The 20850-nt window shown below is 44.3% G+C and overlaps 1 protein-coding gene across 18 annotated transcripts in view; it reads left to right on the plus strand.

The window, feature by feature from the left end:
- HDAC5 (histone deacetylase 5) overlaps nt 1-20850 on the plus strand; it is a 1827433-nt gene that overhangs the window by 1313531 nt on the left and 493052 nt on the right. For all 18 annotated transcript variants that reach the window (XM_086923942.1, XM_086923931.1, XM_086923932.1 and 15 more), the window contains one exon: nt 5085-5302. In XM_086923942.1, the coding sequence (XP_086780068.1) occupies nt 5085-5302 (218 nt within the window). The remainder of the gene's footprint in view (nt 1-5084; nt 5303-20850) is intronic.

Consider the following 20850-nt stretch of genomic DNA (forward strand, 5'->3'; position numbering starts at 1 on the left):
AAATGTAATTTTTGTTAGTATAGGATTTTTTGAGGGTGGAAGATCTTGTAACAATTAGGATTTATGATTTCAGCAAAAGATCATAGAAGAATATAGTCTCCCCACTTGCTCTATTCACTATCCAAATTGGAAGGTCCACTGTTGAAGGTCCTGTTTCCAGTTTTCTGTTTTGGATTCAAGATTGATGTTTCAATTTATTCTAACTTGTCCCCCCCGCTTCCAGTTGTGTCCCCCAAGCTCCCAGTTGTGGTTTAAATTCTGTTTTTCTCTTAGCCGGCATATTTTATAAACTCTTTTGACACAGAATTGTGGTCACTTTCTAGTTTCCATTTAACTTAATGATTTTAAACCTATGCCAATCCGTAATCTATTACAGATTGTGCTCTGCAAGCATTTTAGGTAGGTATTGTAGATGTGGTTGAGTATTGTGTGGCAGTATGCCCAGAAAACTACAGAAGTCAACTGAAGGGGTAGGGGTTGGCATGGGGACAGTTGGCCTACCCCCTCACGGGTTCTCATCTTCAACCAGACAAAGCTATTGAAATAGTGGCCAGTCTGCCGTCCGAAGCCAAGGGCAGAGGAGTCTGGAGTTGGAGCCTCAAATACTAAATTAGCACAGCCCCTAGCAGACCTTAGAGTGCTCTCAGGTGTGGGCTGAGATCCACCACATGCTTGCAACCCATATAAATTGTCCATTGGTTTGTGGGGGGCGGGGGAGGGGGGTGGTTCCTGGTGACAAAGATTCAGTCACAGATCAAGCTTTGGATCCATGCCATAGGTATGCTTATCACCAGGCGACGGAAGGACGAAATTCATCCGCCATTTCCTCAGAGCAAATAAAGTGCATGAAGGTGTGGCAGGAGAACATGGTGCACATAAGCTAGACTAATTTAGCAACTCAAATTGTGGCTTTACCTATGGCCCCAAAGCAGAAAAAAGGAGTTATAGCACATCTCATGACACAAGACTTCTATCCTGTAAGCTCCGGAGTCCAACACTAGATGGCAGGAGTAAACAGAGCATGTTAATCCACAGCACTAAACACTATAAACCGATGCTTACAGGCTAATTAACATTTTCCTTCTCCAGTTTTGGAATTTTTAATAGATTCCAAGGCATCCCTATTTCTTCACCATTGAGACTCCCATTATTATTTTTTCCTTAGGCAAGCTGAGTCACTGGGAGGGAGTGGAGCTCTGTATCTTACCATCTGATTGGCCAAAGTTTGGGTCATAAAATTAGGTGTTTCAGTGCTGTTAGAGTGTTTGTGGTCACAGTTAACATTGATTACTGAGGATTCCCAGCCTTATTTCAGGGAATAACGTAAGCATGAGAATCTATGAAAGTTACCAATGCTGGCCAACTGTAGTTACAGGGAATTCATTTTTTTCTTCTCCTATGACTAACAAGCCTGAAAAATGAATCTCCATCCAGCTATGTTTCCATTGTCTTTTTGCCCTTTCTGTGTGACCCCTCCAGATTGATCTTACTTCTCTGAAGCTGAGATTACAGCAGTATCTTTTTACGTATTCAAAAATGTTTCTCCCACAGTTCTAAAAAGGTTTTAATGTTGCATAATATCATGCACATAGCGTTTTTAAATAAAATAAAAACTGACATTACAGGGACCACGATAAAGGAAAGTCTTTTATGCTTGCTAGCAGGGAAAGATGGTTGAATCGAACACATTTGTGTTTCATTGACCATGCTAGTTTTGTGGATTTTTTTTGCATTGGTCTTTCTTAGTTGGGGGGGATAGCTTACATTAAAATACTCAAGTACCATTCCCTAGCAGAGTAACCATAATTCCGTTTGTATGGTATTTGTTGTACGTCTTCAGTCCGGACTGAATAGGAAAGAGTACTTAGGCTAAAGGTGATTTAGATAGGGTCAAATAGACCTAAAACCTGTGGCATTTTAATTTGTCCTGATGAAACCGTGGGATCATTAGAGGCCATATGAGAGGCTGAAACATGTGGAAACTGATGAGGGTGTAAGAACGTTATAGCCTATTAATACCCAACACATTTTCTTTCATTTATACCTGGTGCAATTGCTATTAAAGGGTATTTTTAACTTCATTGTAAACCCTGGTAGGAGAATTGTTGGACCTGGCCTTCATTAAAGGATGACCCCTAAACGTTTTGCTTCATGTTTACATTTTTCTCTGACCTGTTTATGTTGGCTTTAGGACTCTGAGCACTTTACCACTGCTAATCAGGGCTAAAGTGCATATGCTCTCTCTGTTATAAGGTACTGTGTGAATAGTGACTCCATGTTTGGATATTTGGCTTACTAGTCAGATCCTAGTCTAGGGCACTGTGTCTGCCAAGGGCAGGTAAGTCAAATGCTGCTGGTAGGCTTGCAGCACTGGTTGTGCCACCCACAGAAGCGGCTTGTAAAATAGGTCTCAGGCCTGCCATTGCAGGGCCTGTGTGCAGCCTGTGGCTGCCATAGCGACTTGGCAAGTAAACCCACTTGCCATACCCTAAACCTTCCCTTTGCTACATATCAGACACCCCTTTGCCAGGCCCCTGGGTAGGGTGCATTGTCAGCTAAAGGTAGGTCATGCCCTGATGTATGTGACATGACCTAGTAATGAATTGCCGCCATTTTCGTTTTTAATACTGTAAGGATACCTGCCTCCCATAGACCAGAATGGGTAGGTTTGATTATTACATCTGGCGATCTATCTGACCCAGGGAACATGGTAAAGATAGGAGACTAGCGTTCCTGATATCCAAATTGATTAATACATTCTTTAGGATGGATGATTTCTAAATTCTAAGTTTGGAAATAATACTTCTGGGAAGTGACTGTTTCCTCGTCCAATCTTGCTGTGTGCTACTGCTGGAATGTGTATTCCCCGTCTGGAGATAGTGACAGGGCCTGGGGAAACTCCAGCATCTGGTGTTAGCTGTCTATATTTTAGATTAGGGGAGGAGTGGTCTCTGGGCTGTGTGTACATAAGTACGCATCGTATCCTGCATCTCGAGCCCGGCTGAGACCATCGCGGCTCACGAATTGCAACACGGCTCGGGAACAACGAGCTGGACGTAGAGTATGCCTCGTACTCCCCCCACTCACCTGCTTGTGCGCATCGCCTCTTGTCCTGCAGCAACGTAGAGTACGCCTCGTACTCCTCACACGCACCAGCAGGTTTGCATCGCCTCTTGTCCTGCAGCAACGTAGAGTACGCCTCGTACTCCTCACACGCACCAGCCGGTGCGCATCGCCTCTTGTCCTGCAGCAACGTAGAGTACGCCTCGTACTCCTCACACGCACCAGCCGGTGCGCATCGCATTTTTGTCCTTCAGTAGCGTAGAGTACGCCCACAGTGAAGAAAAAAAGGGGCGCTGTTTAAAGAACTTACCTGAAGTGAACTGAACTAATCCAACCTAAGCATTTTTCAAAAAGACACCTAAGCCTTGCTTTCAAGTAATATTGTGGACTGTTATTGGCCTTGTGATCAATTTATATAAAGAATCAGATATTTTTACATAAACTCTGTGTAGCGTCCATCTGTAGTGGGTCTCTTCTGTCACTGTACGTGGTCATAAATGCTTTACACGCTACCGATGAAGTAAGCCTGTCTGCTCAGGCTACGGTACCACAAGGGTGACCAGGGGTTATTTTGGGGGGTGTACCTCCCCCCTTTACGTGGGAGTTCAGGTTCCTACTTGGCTTTAGTGCAAACCTCAGCCAACTGGGAATCCCATTTCCAACAAGAATATTACAAGTGCTTCCTGGAATATGGGTGAGCCCATCCTGGTCTTTTGGAAACAGGATGCGACCTGATGATGAAGCATGCCACTAGAGTAGATGAAGGTCTTCAAAAACAACGCTGATAGTTGTCAAGGGGTTATTAACCACTTTTGCTCATAAGGTGTAGGTTACCATTTATGTTGTAATTGATGTTGGCTAAGGAGACCGTATCCTATATCCTTAAAAATTCTCTCTCCCCTTTCCAATTACTGATATCCTCCCAGAAATTGGTACTTGAGTGTTTGAAGGTGCTATTTTACATTAGCCTTTTTCGTATTGTGAATAAGTTTGCATCAAGTATGTATAATCAGTGGATATGTCGTTGTCGATCATGGTCCTGGAGTTGGTGTCAGGTATGCTTGACAAGTTGGTGTTGGCTATACATGGATGCTGAAAGCAAACACAAGGAGATGATGGATGGAGCGCTGACCTTTTTTATATACTCACACCCAGTTACAGTTCTGGGTTGAATCCATCATCGTTCTTTAGCTCACTTCGCCACCTCAGTTCAGACCCAGCTATAAGCAAATCAGTCTTGACCCTGTGCCTCATGGGAACAGTCCAACTGCTAAGCCAGGTCTTCCCTGAACCAGAGACGAGCATCTGGAACCCGTTTTGGGGTAACACCCCTCATCAACCAGGCTACCTTGAATCCAGTGGCAAAGTGAGCAAGGGATTCACATCTGGGCATACCCTGCCAACTTAGGGCAAACAAATCAAACACAAGGATGGTGTCTGGTATGCTTGACAATTTGGTGGTTGCTATAGATGGATGCTGTCAACCATAATTCAGGATCCTTGGATTGAGAATGCAGAATAGTACAGCACCTGGGATGGAAAATGCAGAATATTGTGTTACTAGATACGTTATTCATTGGCCATACTGTTTTTTGTTGGTTTGCATCACACATGATGTGTTGGTTGGGGTGAAGTGTTAGTTCATATCAGGCAAGGGTTATTTAATCTCAGACAAGCTGGTTTGCTCGTCAGAAATCAGCCCTTTGAGATTGGTAATTAAGTTGTGCACTGCTTTATATTGGTCATGCTCTATGTATTGGTTGCCTGGCATTAGCCCGATTGGGTTGATGGATAATGAAGTAACTTTGTTTGGTTCTTTGTAGAGGATGGTGGAGCAGTAGCAAGAGAACATGGGTCATTCTTAGTTCTTAGAATTTGTATTGAGAACAATAGTTCAACAAGAATTGCCAGCAAGGAAGAGTTGCCTGATCACATAATGCATATACCTTAATACAGCTGCTTATCTTTGTGCATGTGTGCTGCAATTTGTTGACTGTAATTGTTGTCTTTGTTCTTTCCAGTTCCCCTTCATGGTCAGTCACCATTGGTAACTGGAGAACGGCTCTCGACCAACATGCGGACAGTGAACAAGCTGCCACGGCATCGGCCACTCAGCCGCACACAGTCCTCCCCACTTCCCCAGAGTCCACAGGCTCTTCAACAGCTCGTTATGCAACAGCAGCACCAGCAATTCCTGGAGAAGCAGAAGCAGTACCAACAGCAAATGCAGCTTGGCAAGGTAGGTGATTGAGAGAGGTGAAGCGGCATGATGGCGAACCACAAAACAAGGATGTAATTTACTCACAAGGTCAAAGAGTTCTTGAGGTTACAGTTAGGATATTTCAGATGGAATTCGAGGATTGAGTAGTGGAAAAAGAAAGAATTCTGGTGCAGGTGATAGAGAGAATGTTAAGGAGCAAGGGAGGAGATAGGGCTCATTTCTGACCCAGACGATTAAGAGAAGAGAAAATACATAATGGTAGGTGGCTCCCTAAAACAAACAAGATTGAGGCCTTCGAGGATGCAAGAGTGTGATGGAAAGAACACCAAAGAACAGACTGGGAGAGACTGATTTTAGGGACTGGGCAGGAGAATACTAAGAATCTTATCAGTGTGGATCCATGCTTCCAGGCCCAGAACAGAGAGATGATTGCTAGGAGCAGGACTATAATCATATGGGCAAGAGATTTACATAGACTCATTGAGGTGCTGGAGTGAGAGCATTGGTGTGTGCAAAGTGGTAGGAAAAACAGACGTGCGACTTAGGAGAAAAGGGGAAGCAGCCCTCTTGCCCTCTTGAGTTCCCTTACTCTAGGCACCGCTTTGAAGCATTACATTATTCTAGATTCACTTGCTGTTCTTTATTCTTTGGGGCATCAACAATTGGCGGAGTCATATGACATCAAAGATAATTCCACAATGCTCCTGTGTGATACCTCCATCTTTAGGTTGCACTGTAATGGTATGCAAACATGCATAGTTTCACATTTTTAGTTTCCAAACAGACGCCCCTTATAACATATTTAATACTCCATTAACTGGTCAGGAGCTATTTGGGATTAATGTTGATGACCCCATGGACAAAATTACAAAGGGTTACAGAAACTGCTAGTTGAGTTGGGGAGAGAATGCTTTCAGAGAAGTATACACAATGCAGGTTGAGGAAATGAGATTTTGATTTTACAAACCCAACACTAATTGGCCCAAGACCACAGTGCATTGCCTACTAATTCATAAGAACACCAAAACTCACAATCATTTCAGTCTTTTTTATGTAAGACTCTCGGGAAGGTCTCAAACCTCTAGGGGAGGTGCACAAACACATTGACTGTATCAATCAATCCTAGTGCCTTCTAACACCTATCTGGACAAGTCAAGAAATCCTCTCAAAGTGGAGTGAAATCAAATCACACAAGCATAACATGGGTACTGCATAGTACTACATGGCACAGTACATGTCGAAAAGAGAGATACAACAGCAAACAAAGAGCACTACAAAACGTGTGGCTTTTTTCACAAAAAGACACTGAAGTGTTCTAGATGTACTTCCTCATACCAAAGCAGGGGCTAACTCTGAGGCCAAAACTGGACCTCCGGTTCAGAAACAAATTTTTCAAGACACAAAAGTTCAAGAGGATTACTCTGTATGTTATTTGTACCTCAACTGGTAGAAGATGATTACCTGGCATCAGTCGACTTTAAAGATGCCTCCTTTCACATACCTATGAACCAACATCACCACTGGTGTGCTATAAACATCTTAAGGATTCCCTTTACCACCCTCAGACCATTAGTCTCATCAAATGCATGACCAGTGTCTTGGTTGAACACATTCAGTTGTCTCTCTCCAACAAATGTGTTGAGTTTCACCTTATTAATTATTAGGGTGTGAACAAAGGTTTATCCAGGCTAGGGCAAGGAGTATCTTTGGATAAGCTTGACACCTCTGTGAGGGAAAATATTACCAAAGCAGGGGTCAAGCAGAAGGCAGGTTTTGAAAAGAGGTAGTGTGTTTGTGACATTATTCTAGATGTGAAGGATGTTGTTAATATTAAGAAAGCTAGTCATTTCATTTCATTTCAAAAACTTTATTCGATTCATAAAATAAATCATAAAAGTACTGAACATACAATTCATCGTACCTCATAAAACAAGAAAAGTTTTTTAAATACACAGTTTTCCGAAATTTATAAAAGACATAATAATGACTGTTATAAAAATATATAATACATGATTTTCACCAGAGGATATTCTATACAATGTGATGCTGACCATAGGCCTTCCTGATCTTTAACGAAACTTTGATAAAATTAACATGGCACAGCAGGTTTCTACAGAGGATAGTGCTGACAGATAATCATACCCTTCCTTATAGGTGCAAGGTTGCCTCCCCTTCAAGATTGGTTTAATAAACCGGAGTCTTGGCTCTTGATATAAGGAGCAAAAAAGGACCACATGTATAGTGCTTTGGCTATCCCTGTTATTACATGGACAAGGGGGCAGCCTCTCACACCAACCCCCTTGTTTAGGGAAGGCAAGCAAAAAATGCAAAATATCCAGTCTAAACCTTGTTAGTAGGAATCGCCATTGCACATTAAGGGTAAATGTTAGGTAAAACTGAGGTTGGGGCTTACGAGCATAAACATTAGCATTGTCCAAAGATGGTGGATTCAATGATTTCCAATACATTGCCTTTATGTCCGCCTTATGGTTTCCCTCTATTTTTTCAGGATTGTCATAATTGGAACCCAATCCAATCTTGTTTAACATGTTACAAACATAGGACAACCAGGGGATCTGTTTTGAATTTTCTAAAGCCATGCAATCAGTGATAATGTCTTTAGTGAGTTGCAGGTCTTCAGATTGCCATACTTTGCCCCATAACAATAAAGGGGACAAACGAATCGTATCAGAAACACTGCCAATTCCAATTTCTTTGTGGCAGAAGATGTTTGAGGAGCTTTTGGGAACTGATAAAACCCTTTTTATAAAATTATTTTCCACCACCTGTATCACGGATGGTGTTTCAGTCCCCCACACCCCTGCCCCGTAGGTGGCCACCGATAGACATTTTGATGTGTAGAGGGTTTTGAGGTGCGTAACATGTTTTTGCCCCAACTTGCTACAGAAACGGAAGATGCCCTCTATAGCCCGTGTCGCGTTCTGGGCTCGAACCTTCATGACTGGCGTCCAGCTTAATTTACTATTAAACAAGTTACCAAGGTAGTTAAAATTTTCCACTTTTCCAATTATGCGATTATTTACCACAAACTTCCCGATGTTTGACCCTTTAGGGCCACAAGACATTACAAAGGATTTATCAAAGTTCACCTTTAAGTCAAGGTCAAGCATGAAAGTATTACAGGCATCTAAACATACTTGCATGCTATTTCCAGTTAATGTCATTAAGACGGTATCGTCTGCATAAGAAAGCATGGGAATACTTTTGCCTTTAATTTTTGGAAAGTCACAACCCTGGTTTAATAGATACTTTTCTAGCCCATTTGTATAAACCAGAAAAAGAAAAGGCGCCAAAATGCATCCTTGACGCACACCCTCAGTAGAAGGAATTGGTTTTGTCATTTCACCTCCAGAGCCAAATCTAATTGATACAGTTGTTGCTGCATGTAACCTGCGAAGCAATGTGACCAAATGTTCCTCAAAGCCCATGTCATCCATCATCCGCCACAACTTATGTCTACAAACAGTGTCGAATGCACTTGTCAAGTCCATGAAGGCAAGATGTATTGAGGACTTTTTTGCCTTCATGTACTTGCCTAGGATTAGTGCCAGGTTCAGGCACTGCTCGATGGTCCCCTTTCCACGCCTAAATCCGTATTGGGAGTCAACTATAAGTCCTGTAGAATCTGCCCAACTTTCTAATCTCGCTAAAATTACCCTACCCAGGATTTTACATGAGGCATCTATTAAGGAAATCGGGCGATAGCAACGTGGGTCGCACCTATCGCCCTTCTTAAAGATCGGCACTACGATTGCCTCCTCCCATGTACCAGGGATGCGCCCGACCACAACAGCCTTGAAGACGTTCAGTAATATGGGTGCCCACAAACTAACATTAGATTTAAAAAGGTCCAAGGGGACAGCATCTGGGCCTGGAGCTTTTAGTGATGATCCCTTCCCTAAGGCTTCCTCAATCTCTATCAGTGTAAGTGAAGAGCTGAGGGTCAAAGCCGAGGGAGGGGCCACCAGTTCCCCTGTCCTATCCGTACTTGCCATTATTGAAATGGAATTAGGATTAAAAATCTTAGTAAAGTGTTGAACCCATTGTTCCGCGGTGACCTGCATAACTATAGATTCTTTATTCTCACTCTTAAAAAGGGGGCGATTTAGGACCTCCCAAAAGAGTCTACTATCTTTTAGTTCTGCAGCCTTTTCAAGGTCTTCCCAGGCAATGTTTTTTAGGTCCTGCTTTCTTTTTACAATAGCCTCCCTATAGGCCTTTCTACTACTTTTTACAAGCTCTTTGTTTCTTGGTTTTTGGCGCAGGGCTAGTTTTAGTGATCGGTGTGTGGCGGAACACACGGAATCAAACCATCTAAAGGCCTTTTGGCCACCCTTCCCCTTGGGTTTCCTAAGGTGCTTTGCTACATACCCACACAATTTCTCAAAGCTCTCAATAACCTGATGGGGGTCGGATACTGGGACTAGACATGATTCCATTTCCATTTTACAATTAACAACAATATCTTCCTCCAATTTTGTCGCGTTTACCTTCCCCCATTTCAAGGTAACGCCCTGATTCTTGCTGTACTTAATTGACTGTGGGTAGCGGAGATGGTGCCTTGGTGGATAACTGTGCCTTCGCAATCTTGGCCTTTTTTCTTGCGTATGCTGTTAAGTTGTTACGCTTCCTTTTGTTATGTGACCCTCGTTGTTTAATACAAGAATTTCCCTCGCCCGGTTCTATGGGTTTGGATCTCGGCGCCATTTCCGGGGGACCACCCTCACCCTCCTTCTCTTCCCCTTCTATCCCGACCATAGAAGATTTTAGGGAATTAGAGGATACTAATGGTGAGCCCCCCTTTGGTATGGATGTAGTGGGTACTAATGGCTGGTGAATATCTGCCTTAGTTTCAATCAAGGTAAGAGGTGGGCCATTTAAACGATCAGGGGTTTTAGCGAAGGCTATGGGCCCAAGTGAAGATTTTTTGGCCGCTGCTAACTCCTGTGACAGTCTCCTTGCGGCATCTAGTTCAATAGAAACTCGGTGCTGCATTTTTGGCAATCTCTGTGTCAATAGCTGTGTGGGTCCTGGTAATAAAGTCATCAAGGGTACCATTTTTCAGTTTGGACTTGGCTGCCCTCTCTTTGTACTCACGGGATGCCATATTGGTAAGTCTGAAAAAACGAACTGGCGGTACAGTTAGTACCGAAGGTTAGGGCCAAAGAGAGTGGCCCAGTCCGGTCTCTCCCAGCCTCTAACGGCCTTAAACGGCCCGCTCTTTGCCCGGTCTTCACCCCGAGCTGCGTCCCGCGCTGCGGGAGGGTCGTTGCTAAATATAGCGGGTGAGTGTAAAGGGCGTTGGGCGGGCCAACAGGGAGAGCGGACCGGAAGCTGTCACTCGGTCACGCAGGGACTCCTGGGAAATGGAGTCCCTGCAACGCTCGCAGCCCTGCTGCAGCCCTCAGCCCAAGCCCTGCTCGGTTCCTCTCCCAGCAAGATTGAAATCCTCTGCCCCACTCGGAATTCAGCGAAGCGGCACCCGCGGAGCGGGTGCGGCGAGGTCCTGCAGCAAACAAAGGTGAGCTCGTGGTAGAATAAGCGCCTCCTGGCAATGCGCTACGTAAAGGATTAGGGTCCTAGAAAGCTAGTCATGTAAGGATTGCAGAAGTTGAGATATTAATAGTTGACACATTTTGTGGAAATACTGTCAGAGGTAATAGACGTAACTAGAGGAATGCTGACGGAGACCATGAAGGTACCTTTCCAGAGTTGGCTCCAAAAATATTTACTACTGAAAATTAAATAATCATTGTTGATATTTATTTAATGTGTTTATTTCCCTTACTTTCTTTCACATTTTTCCCTTTTACATTATGTAAAGTTGTTTCCATTTTTAAAGGACACTCTTTCGCACAGCAATGTTGAGATTGTTTTCTTTAATAATATATGCTTTTCCTTTTTTCTGTTGTCTTTTTGTAACCCTCAGGAAGTTTACTGTTAATATAGCATTCTTCAAAATATAACTGCTTTTTTGGTGTTGAGATGAGAAATGATGTAGTATTTTAAAGGTTTTTCTTGTAAGCTATCATCTAACTACCTTTCTTGTTACATGATTATGACTCATCACTATTTTTAGAATGTTGATCTGTGAATTTTGGAAGTTGGAATCAGTTGGTAAGGAGGAGATGTTGGACATCTGCACACTTCATGGCAACTTCATACAGTTGTCTTCATAATAAATACTAATTACTTGACTAACTTCATTGACTGTTGTTTTAGGGATTTTGCAAATTATTGCAATACAGGAAAAAATGTGTTTCTGCTAGATACCAGAGTATATGGTAAGGAAATGGTTTGGGATCATGTCTTCAGGTATTCCTATCATACTATATGCAAGACTGCATACATGGCCACTACTGAAGTGCATAATGGGGCAAAGGTCTCATGAGCAAGGGTGAGTGCGAAGATCTAGCAGTTGTTAAAAGCACAACATAAAGGGAACTAAAATGATGGACAAGAACAAACGTCACAAGAACAGACCATTCAAAACACTTTTCCATTTGGTGACTATAGCAACAGACTCATCACACACAGGAGATGGAATTCACCTCAAAGACCTACAAATAAGGGGTCACAGGACAACATATGATGCTTCACAGCACACACGTGTTGTAACTAAAGACAGTGTTTCTAGCACTGAAGGCTCTCCAAACATAAATAGAGGAAAATATTGCAAATACAAGCGGACACAACAATAGCTAAATAAATAGGATGCAACAAACTCATAAACCCTATCCATACTAGCACAGGACTTATGGAAATAGGTAGTAAACAGCATTAAAATTATGGAAGCTCGTTTAGGCCCGGATTACGAGATGGGCGGCACGTTATTCCTGAGTGGGATATTGCTCTGTCCAATGCTGAGATTTTCCGGCTTATAAATTTGGGTCTAGTGTTCCCGCACCAAAGAAGTCCAGGTGTTAGAACATTGGGCCACTTAGAATGGAGCACAACATTTTTATGGTTAGCTGACCAACCTTAGTAACAAACGTTAGTTGTAATGCGTTTCCTGAAGTGGTTTGTATATGTTTCCTCTTGTAACGGATCTTGATCTTAATATGCACGTCTTTTGGGCCGAGGCACGTCTGTCCTCTGAGGCTGCTGACCATTAAGACTGTATTCCTTATTTGCCATTAACTCTGTTCACCGTTGCAGACATGGTGTTCTGTAATACACAGTCAGATGTGTACAGTGAGTTATTCCCATGTAGTCGTCCCGAAAACTACTGGGACAGATATCAGACATATTTAGTGGGGAAGAAGACGGCAGAGGTGGAGGGGGAGCAGGGAGCCGATAGAAGCCAGATGTACAGCGGCACTGCATATGCAGAGCAGACTGAGCAAAGCCAAATGGCAAAGGTATGAGTAGGGACGTTGAGTCCACCAGAATTGATAATAACTTAATAACTTGAATCCACAATGTAAGGAATGCAAAGTATATAGAAGAATGTAATATTGGATACCAATGCATCTAACTGTTATGCAACCTGATAATATTATAAGTAATGATTGTAATTGACACTTTTTCATAAAATGTTGAAGTATCCCTGGTAACTAAACTAATCTAATGCTATAACATCATATGCACCTGATCAATGTGTTTCGTAAAAATAAATAAAAAAATATAAAAAACTATGGGCACAGTATCAGTGAGATGCAGGCGTTGTCAGCAAAACCTCTGAATGCCACATTCTTTTCTGACAAATTGATACTTTCATTGTTCTAAAAGTGGTGTCCCCCTTTCTTCTGGCACAGTCCTTCAGTCTTCCCACGGTTTTCTCTCTGTCACATTATCCCCAGTGGGCCGTGCATGGAATGAACTAAGAATTATTGGGTGGATGTCCAGCTTTTTGTTGGCTTTGCCTGTGCTAGAAAAGACAGGGCCGTTTAGAATCGATTTGTGTAACTGTTGCAAATACCTGGCAAGAATACAGTTCTCGAACTGCCTTAAAAAAAACAAAGTCCTATCCATGTTTATGTTTATATGCTTGTATAGCGCTCAATTGCCGCGGCGTCTTGGCGCTGGGGCGTGTAGGCAGGAAAGATGCACAATATGCGGCTGTGAACAGCCAGGTTTTCAGACTCTTCCTAAAAAGCTGAATGTTGGATTGAAGCTTTATAGGAAGTGGCAGTTTGTTCCAAAGCTTAGCCGCACAGTGTGTTATTGCTCTGTCCCCCCATCTCACCCGTCTTATCTTTGTATTTGTAATGAGACCTAGACCAGCTGATCTGAGAACGTGTGAAGGAACATACGGTGAAAATAGTTTGTTCGAGGCATATGAGCTGCAGATCCGACATTTAGCAATAGATCGCCACCTGGTGTTGGGCTCGGATGATTGCAGGTTGTTGTCTTCTTGAAAGAAGTCTTTTGTAGTCACGAGATAGGTGACTTCTCCCTTGGACAATACTGCGCATGGTCATCGACTCCATCCTCGGATTGTTTTTTTCCGCCACTGGGTTCGGATGAAAGTTTTCCGCTCCGGCTAGAAAAAGACCTTTTCTGCTTTTTCATAGCGAGAAACTTCAAACAAACTTCTTTCGACATTGAATAGACTTTCGACATCACCAGCTACATTCTGGTGCGTCGACGCGGGCCGTTGGGCCCATCGGCGCCGTGCGGCCTACGCCTCATGGACAGAACTCCATTCAAGAGATGCCCGGTATGTCGAGCAAAATTCCCTCATAGCGACCATCACGAGGTTTGCAACCTCTGTCTCTCGCCAGAACACGACGAGTCGACCTGCACAGCCTGGGCCTCCTTCCGATCGTAGAAGGCCATTCGGGATCAGAGGGCCCGTCGACACGAAATGAGATCAGCACCAGCACTGGAGGCCATCTTTGAAGAGGATATTGTCGAAGAAGACGTCTCAGAGGACGAATATCCAATCGAAGATATCTCCGAGGACGAGGCTCCACTCGGCGCAGAGGAGGACTCGCCTGATCTCCAGATAATATCGGGGGCAGAGGATTCGGACGATTCGATCCCATCTCGACAACCCGTGAGTACATCTGCCCCTGCACGACAGACATTACCCAAACAGAAGGCAACGGTCAGCACTCCGCCCATGGGGCCCAGTCGAGACCGACATTTACCCTCGAACTTCATTGTGAACACGAAGGGTACGTGAATTGAAACTCCTGACCTTTGGAGTCTTGCCTGCTGTCTGTACTGTCTCCCAACGACCAGCGCTGACTTCTGCTGAGTGCCTGCCTGCCCTCCCTCGCCGAGTCCTCCTGCCGCCGCACCGCAAAAACATCAGCGGCCGCAGTTGGGAGGAACTCGGCTTCCCAGGGGGCACTGCAACCGCGCATCGGAGCGCGTCATCACCTACCGCCTGGCGGCGCTACAAAGTGGGGGCACGCCCGGCCATCCTCGCATTTCATTGTGAACACGAAGGGTACGTGAATTGAAACTCCTGACCTTTGGAGACTTGCCTGCTGTCTGTACTGTCTCCCAACGACCAGCGCTGACTTCTGCTGAGTGCCTGCCTGCCTGCCCTCCCTCGCCGAGTCCTCCTGCCGCCGCACCGCAAAAACATCAGCGGCCGCAGTTTCGAGGCACTCGGCTTCCCAGGGGGCACTGCAACCGCGCATCGGAGCGCGTCATCACCTAGCGCCTGGCGGCGCTACAAAGTGGGGGCACGCCCGCAACGCGGGACGCGAGTGGGATGCCCGGACCAAGGGCGGGCCCGTCTAAGCCCGTCCAAGACCATCCAGGACCGGACCGGGCTACCCCCCTAACAGCTGCTCCACAAAAACAGTAAGAAAGCAGTAAGGACTTGTACTTTAATGCCCTTACTGATTGCTTCATCTATATCCAGCTCTTTTTTGCTAACTTCACTTCTTACATGATAATTCTTACTGGGCGGATGCTCCATACTAAACATTGAACTATTCACCTCGCCATTGCCTATTACTTCGCATCATGGCTACGCCTTGCAAGGGTGCTCTTAACTCATTAACTCCATTAGGGAGGACTAACGTGAAAGGACCCCTTGATGCCTACCTAATAAAGAGGGTTGCAGCTATTGACCAAGAGATTGCTCTCGTGGAAAAACGTTTGTCCTTCGATTCACAGAGAAGCAAACATTCCCCTACAGACACCAGTACTCAACTTATACCCTCTCCTACCCAGACAGGAACATCAACCTATTTAGATGTCCCACTTATATTTCAAGAAATCACACCTCCACAAATTACAATAAATAGCCCTTTTCCAAGCGATGCACCCGTGGATCTCTCTTCGGATCTATCATCTATGGAACCCTCATTGTTACAATTACCTACACCAACACCAAAGAGAGTCCCCGAGAAACCTGATAAATCACTATCTAAACCACTATCTGACAAATTGTCAACAAGGGCATATTCAAAGAGGAAAAGGAGCTCGCCACCGAAGGGGAGAATCTCGAAAGTACCTAGAATTTCGAGAAAATTTATTCCAAGAAACCCCCCCCAAAACAATATCAGGAAATCTCCTAAATGCCCCGAGTCTCTTAAGAATTTACACACTCCAGTACAGGTAGATGGGTCCTTTCCTTGTACCCTTGAAAATATAGAGCACCTCATGAAAACACTAGTAATCCCCCTGATAGAAAGAGTAAAAAGATTGGACATTGAACTGACTAATTTGTCAGTTGTAACAAATGAAAATACCAAACTATTGAGTGCAAACAATAAACTCTTGATTGAGTTATCACCCAACACGAAAGTTCCTAGTTTAAAGGTCCCCTCATGTACAGTAGGCCAGCAGCCCGACATTCCGCCCCCTGCACTCAGTGTAGTTACATCACATCCAACATTACATCCTGACTTGAAGGATATTCCAACTAATAGAAAGGCTAAGGAACCCGCGTCATCTAAAAGTGTTAGGCAGGACCCACCTAAGACAACTTTGAATACCACAGTGACCAACCCACCAGAGACAGTGGGACCTAAACCCACAGAAAAAAAAGTTGAGGGAACACCCGCCTCACATAAAAACATTCCTCCTAATAGGACCAACTTGCCTAAGGAATCAAATAACGATCAAACTCACAAAAAAAGAACACTCATTTTCTTAAACATATTGATCTATCCCCTGATTCTGCTCCTTTTGTCATTATACTTACAGGTGTGCCTGAGCTCATTACCTCCAATTAATACACTACAACCAGTACTCTTATGTAACCTGCCATCGGAAAAGCCAAACCTGATAATAAAGGTAGCCCAAGGCTACCTCTAACAGCTTTAAACTCGAAGGAAGGCTCAGCGTCGCCATTAATTGGGGAAAATATAAAAATAACCTTTTTAGATCTCAATCCTGTTTCCTATCAATCCCAGCCATCCCTAAATGATTATAACCCTGTTACCCCCATGATAAGAGTGGATCCACTACACGCATCCCCCTTGCAGACTCCTAATGCAAATGGGAGACTCAGACACAACCGAGAGGATTCCAGTAAGATTTTTCACTCGCTGCTCTCATGGAACGTGGCGGGTCTCGGAAGTAAAATTACCTACAAGCCCTGGTTAGACATCATCCAAAAACACGACATACTGTGCTTTCAAGAGACATGGCTTCTGGAGGAAGCACACTTGTTAGGATACCGGACCTTTCATTCACCGGCCTTTTCATCCACACAGGGACACAATAAGGGGGGACTTTGTATTTACGTCTCAACCGCTGAGGATGTTAAAGTGCACAAATTCTATTCTAGCCAGCACTTTCAAATATTATCATTTAAGTGGGGTCTTACTCATAATATTATATTGGTGAACTTTTATAATAATATGTTAAGTAGTGAGATGGAGCCTACTATGGTAAAAATGTTGAGTTGTATCACCCGACTGGCTGAAGAACTTGTAGGGGAAAAAACGATTGTGTGGGTGGGGGATTTTAATTGTACCATTTGCACGTTTAATGAATCAGATTTGTGTGGTCTGTCAGACTACGGAGAGGATGGTCCCACACACTTCTCCCATTATATTATTATTATTATATTTGAGTTTGTAAAGCGCACAGATACCCTAGGGTTTCCCGGCGCTAACAGAGAAAAAGAGGCAGAGAGACACAGGTGGGAGACAATTTAGACAGAGAAAAGCCAGGTTTTCAGGCCTTTCCTGAATTTCAGGTAGCAAGATTCAAAACGCAACGAGATGGGGAGTGTATTCCAGAGTGATGGCGCCAGATAAGAGAAGGAGCGACCACCAGCTCTGGTGCGTTTGAAACGGGGCACGGAGAAGGTGCCAAGAGAGGAGGATCTGAGGGTACGAACTGGACAGTACGGGTGAACTAGATGGAGAGGTAGGGAGGGGAGTTGCCTGTTTTGATCCGGTGCATATAGCAGAGGGCTTTGAATTTTGCTCTTGATTCGATGCGCCTCTGCTACTGCTTCCCTGCGCAGCCAGTGAAGGCTGCGCAGGGAAGCAGTAGCAGAGGCAGTTCTAGGCAGGTTGCAGAGCAGGCGAGCTGCCATGTTTTGCACCACCTGTAGTTTGCGTACAACCTCCTTGCTAGCCCCAAGGAGGAGTACGTTGCCGTAATCTAACCTGGAGGTTACTAAAGCCTGGACCACAGTTCTTTGGGTGTGTGGCGGAAGCATCCATGCTATTTTTCTCAGCCACCGCATGATGTTAGTACAGGTGGCTGAGACTTTCACAACATGCTGCTTCATGGACAGTTGGTTATCAAATGTAACTCCCAGGTTGCGAGCCTTGGTGGATGGAATCGGCAGGGGACCCATTTGCTGAGGCCAGTGCTTAGGGCCCCAGAGAGAGGTGTCAGGACCGAATAAAAGGAGTTCGGTTTTGTCACCGTTTAATTTTAATTTGTTGGTCTGCATCCAGTTGGCAATATTAATGAGCCCAGATCGGAGGGATGAAGTGGAGGCGTGTTTATTTGAGGAGAGAGAAAAAATGATTTGGGTGTCGTCCGCGTATGAAAATATAGAGAGACCAGATTGTTCTGCCAAAGAAGCAAGAGGACTGACATAAATATTAAAGAAAAGGGGGCTTAAAATAGAGCCCTGGGGAACACCGTGTGGGGACGGGAGGGCAGTGGAGGAAAAGACCTGAAAGGTGCGTGCGGACAGAAAACTAGCGATCCAGGCTAAAGCCGTGCCGTGGATACCAGCAGCCTTTAGGGTGGAAAGGCGGATGTCATGGGAGACGGTGTCAAACGCAGCGCTCAAGTCCAACAGGATAAGCGCCACCGTCTCCCCTCTGTCCACCTGCTGTCTAATAGTCTCTGTGACACCTAAATGGGTGGATTCAGTGGAGAATCCAGCCCTGAAGCCAGACTGGGATGGGTGCAGGAATTTAGTGTCCTCAATATGAGAGGAAAGGCAGAAATTGATGTGTTTTTCTAATACCTTGGACAGGCAGGGGAGTAGAGATATGGGTCGGAAATTGGAAGGGTTATTGGGATCAGCATTAGTTTTTTTAAGAAGGGGAACCACCATAGCGTGTTTCCAAGCTGCAGGAACGGTGGCTTCCGACAAGGATGCGTTCAGGAGGGCTAGAATGGGTGAAAGAGCAGGAGTGTCTAGGGTGCTTAGAATTTGAGGGGGCATGGCATCAAGTGGGGAGCCAGATTTGATTTTAGCCATGAGTCCCATACTAAGATGGGGGTCTCTTCTTAATGATATCGTTTTTCATTTTGATTTTTCTTTTGTTAACCGGATTTGTTCACCACCTGTCCCATTCGAGCCAACTTTCAATGGCCGAGGTTGTAACTCAACAATAGATTTTGTTCTAATCACCCCTGTTACCTCGGGATTTATAACCTTCTGGGAAGTTGGGAAAGACCTATCGAGTGATCACTACCCACTGATTATTGGTCTGAATGTTACAGGGCTCCACCGCAAAAAAGCGACTTCATGCACCTATCCATATAAGATTAACTTAACCAAAACCAACAGATATGTTGTTAAATGGGAAAAGATTGTGCCCCGAGTGTTCCTCCAAAACGTGCTTACATCATGTGCCGCTGACGTTTCTGCATGTCTAGAAGAACACAATGACCCAAAGAACGTAATGGCTGCTTTCTCAAAAATACAGCACCACATTAAAAATCTGTTGGTCCGAATGCCTAAAGGAAACACTAAAAGACCCCAAGGATGGTTCAACAGCAAGTGCACCAAGGCACTGAAAGACCTAAAAAGAGCCCTGTCATTAAAACCTAAAAACCCAGACCTTATACGGGAGACCAGGAGAGCATATAAATCATCTATTAAAGAAAGAAAGTTGACTCTGAAAAAGGAGGCATGGAAATCATTATTTGAGGCATCAAGGCAGAAGAACAGCTCGCTTTTCTCGCGGGTGGTAAAATCCTTATACCAGTCAAGGGACAACGATAACACCATGGACTTAGCCATAACGGGTGAAACGTGGGTAACTCATTTTAGACAATTGTATAATCATTTAACCCCCGGAGAAAGTATAACACAGTCAGGGGTATGGCCATCAATAGAAAAGGGACTATATAACAGTGTCACGGAGTATCCCCCAGCTCAATCATTCCCCATTGATCTATTATTTACCGTTGAGGAAGTTCATGACGCCATCAGGGAAAGTGCACCAGGCAAAGCCCCAGGACCAGACTGCACGCCGGTGGACGTTTACAAAGCAGAACCAGACTTCTGGGCCCCCTTGCTCACAAATGTTTTAAATAAGGGAAATCAGAGTGGGTTTATTGATACCTGGACTGACGCTATCGTGGTCCCTATATTTAAAAAAGGCAATAGGGACGACCCTACTTGTTATAGGCCGATATCCCTTTTGGACGGCCTAATGAAGGTGGCTGGAAGAATGATTTTAAAGAGAATGCAACTTTGGGAGGAAGACCATAACGTAGTTTCTCATCTACAGTATGGGTTTAGAAAAGGAATAGGGACAACTGAACAGTGCCTAAATCTGTCCCTTCTTGTCTCTAAGTATACTCACGCCAAACGCGGAGCACTTTTTATAACTTTTATCGATCTCAGCTCCGCGTTTGATTGCATTGATCATGATTTCTTGTGGGCAACATTAGGAGAATTGGGCATTGACATCCGCATCATCACTTTTATTAAAGAGCTCTACAAAGATGCAGGGGCAAAAGTTAGGTATGGTAAACACGGGGAATGTACGGAGAAATTCCCGATTACTAGAGGGGTGAGACAAGGCTGCATACTGGCCCCGCTGCTTTTTACATATTATATTAATTCAATTGGCCAGCACCTCTCAACCCTACCTAATGATTACCCAACTGTTAAGGGCTCCCCAGTTCCCATTTTATTATATGCCGACGACGCGGCTATAATGTCCCAGACTAAAGTTGGTTTACAACGGGCGGTAAATAAGTTTACGTGTTATATGAGGGACAGAGGTCTCAGAGTTAACATCTCGAAAACCTTCACGATGTCCTGTACCCGGAAGACTAATAGAATTCCTTGCACCATATTCCTAGATAATCAAAAAATTGCAACAACAGATACATTTTGTTATCTAGGAATTTTGTTTGATAGACGGTGTCGCTGGCAGGCAGCAATAGCCGCTAGGAAGCTAGCTTATAGCCGCATC

This window comes from Lissotriton vulgaris, chromosome 5 (assembly GCF_964263255.1).
Source record: "Lissotriton vulgaris chromosome 5, aLisVul1.2, whole genome shotgun sequence".
Lineage (NCBI taxonomy): Eukaryota > Metazoa > Chordata > Amphibia > Caudata > Salamandridae > Lissotriton > Lissotriton vulgaris.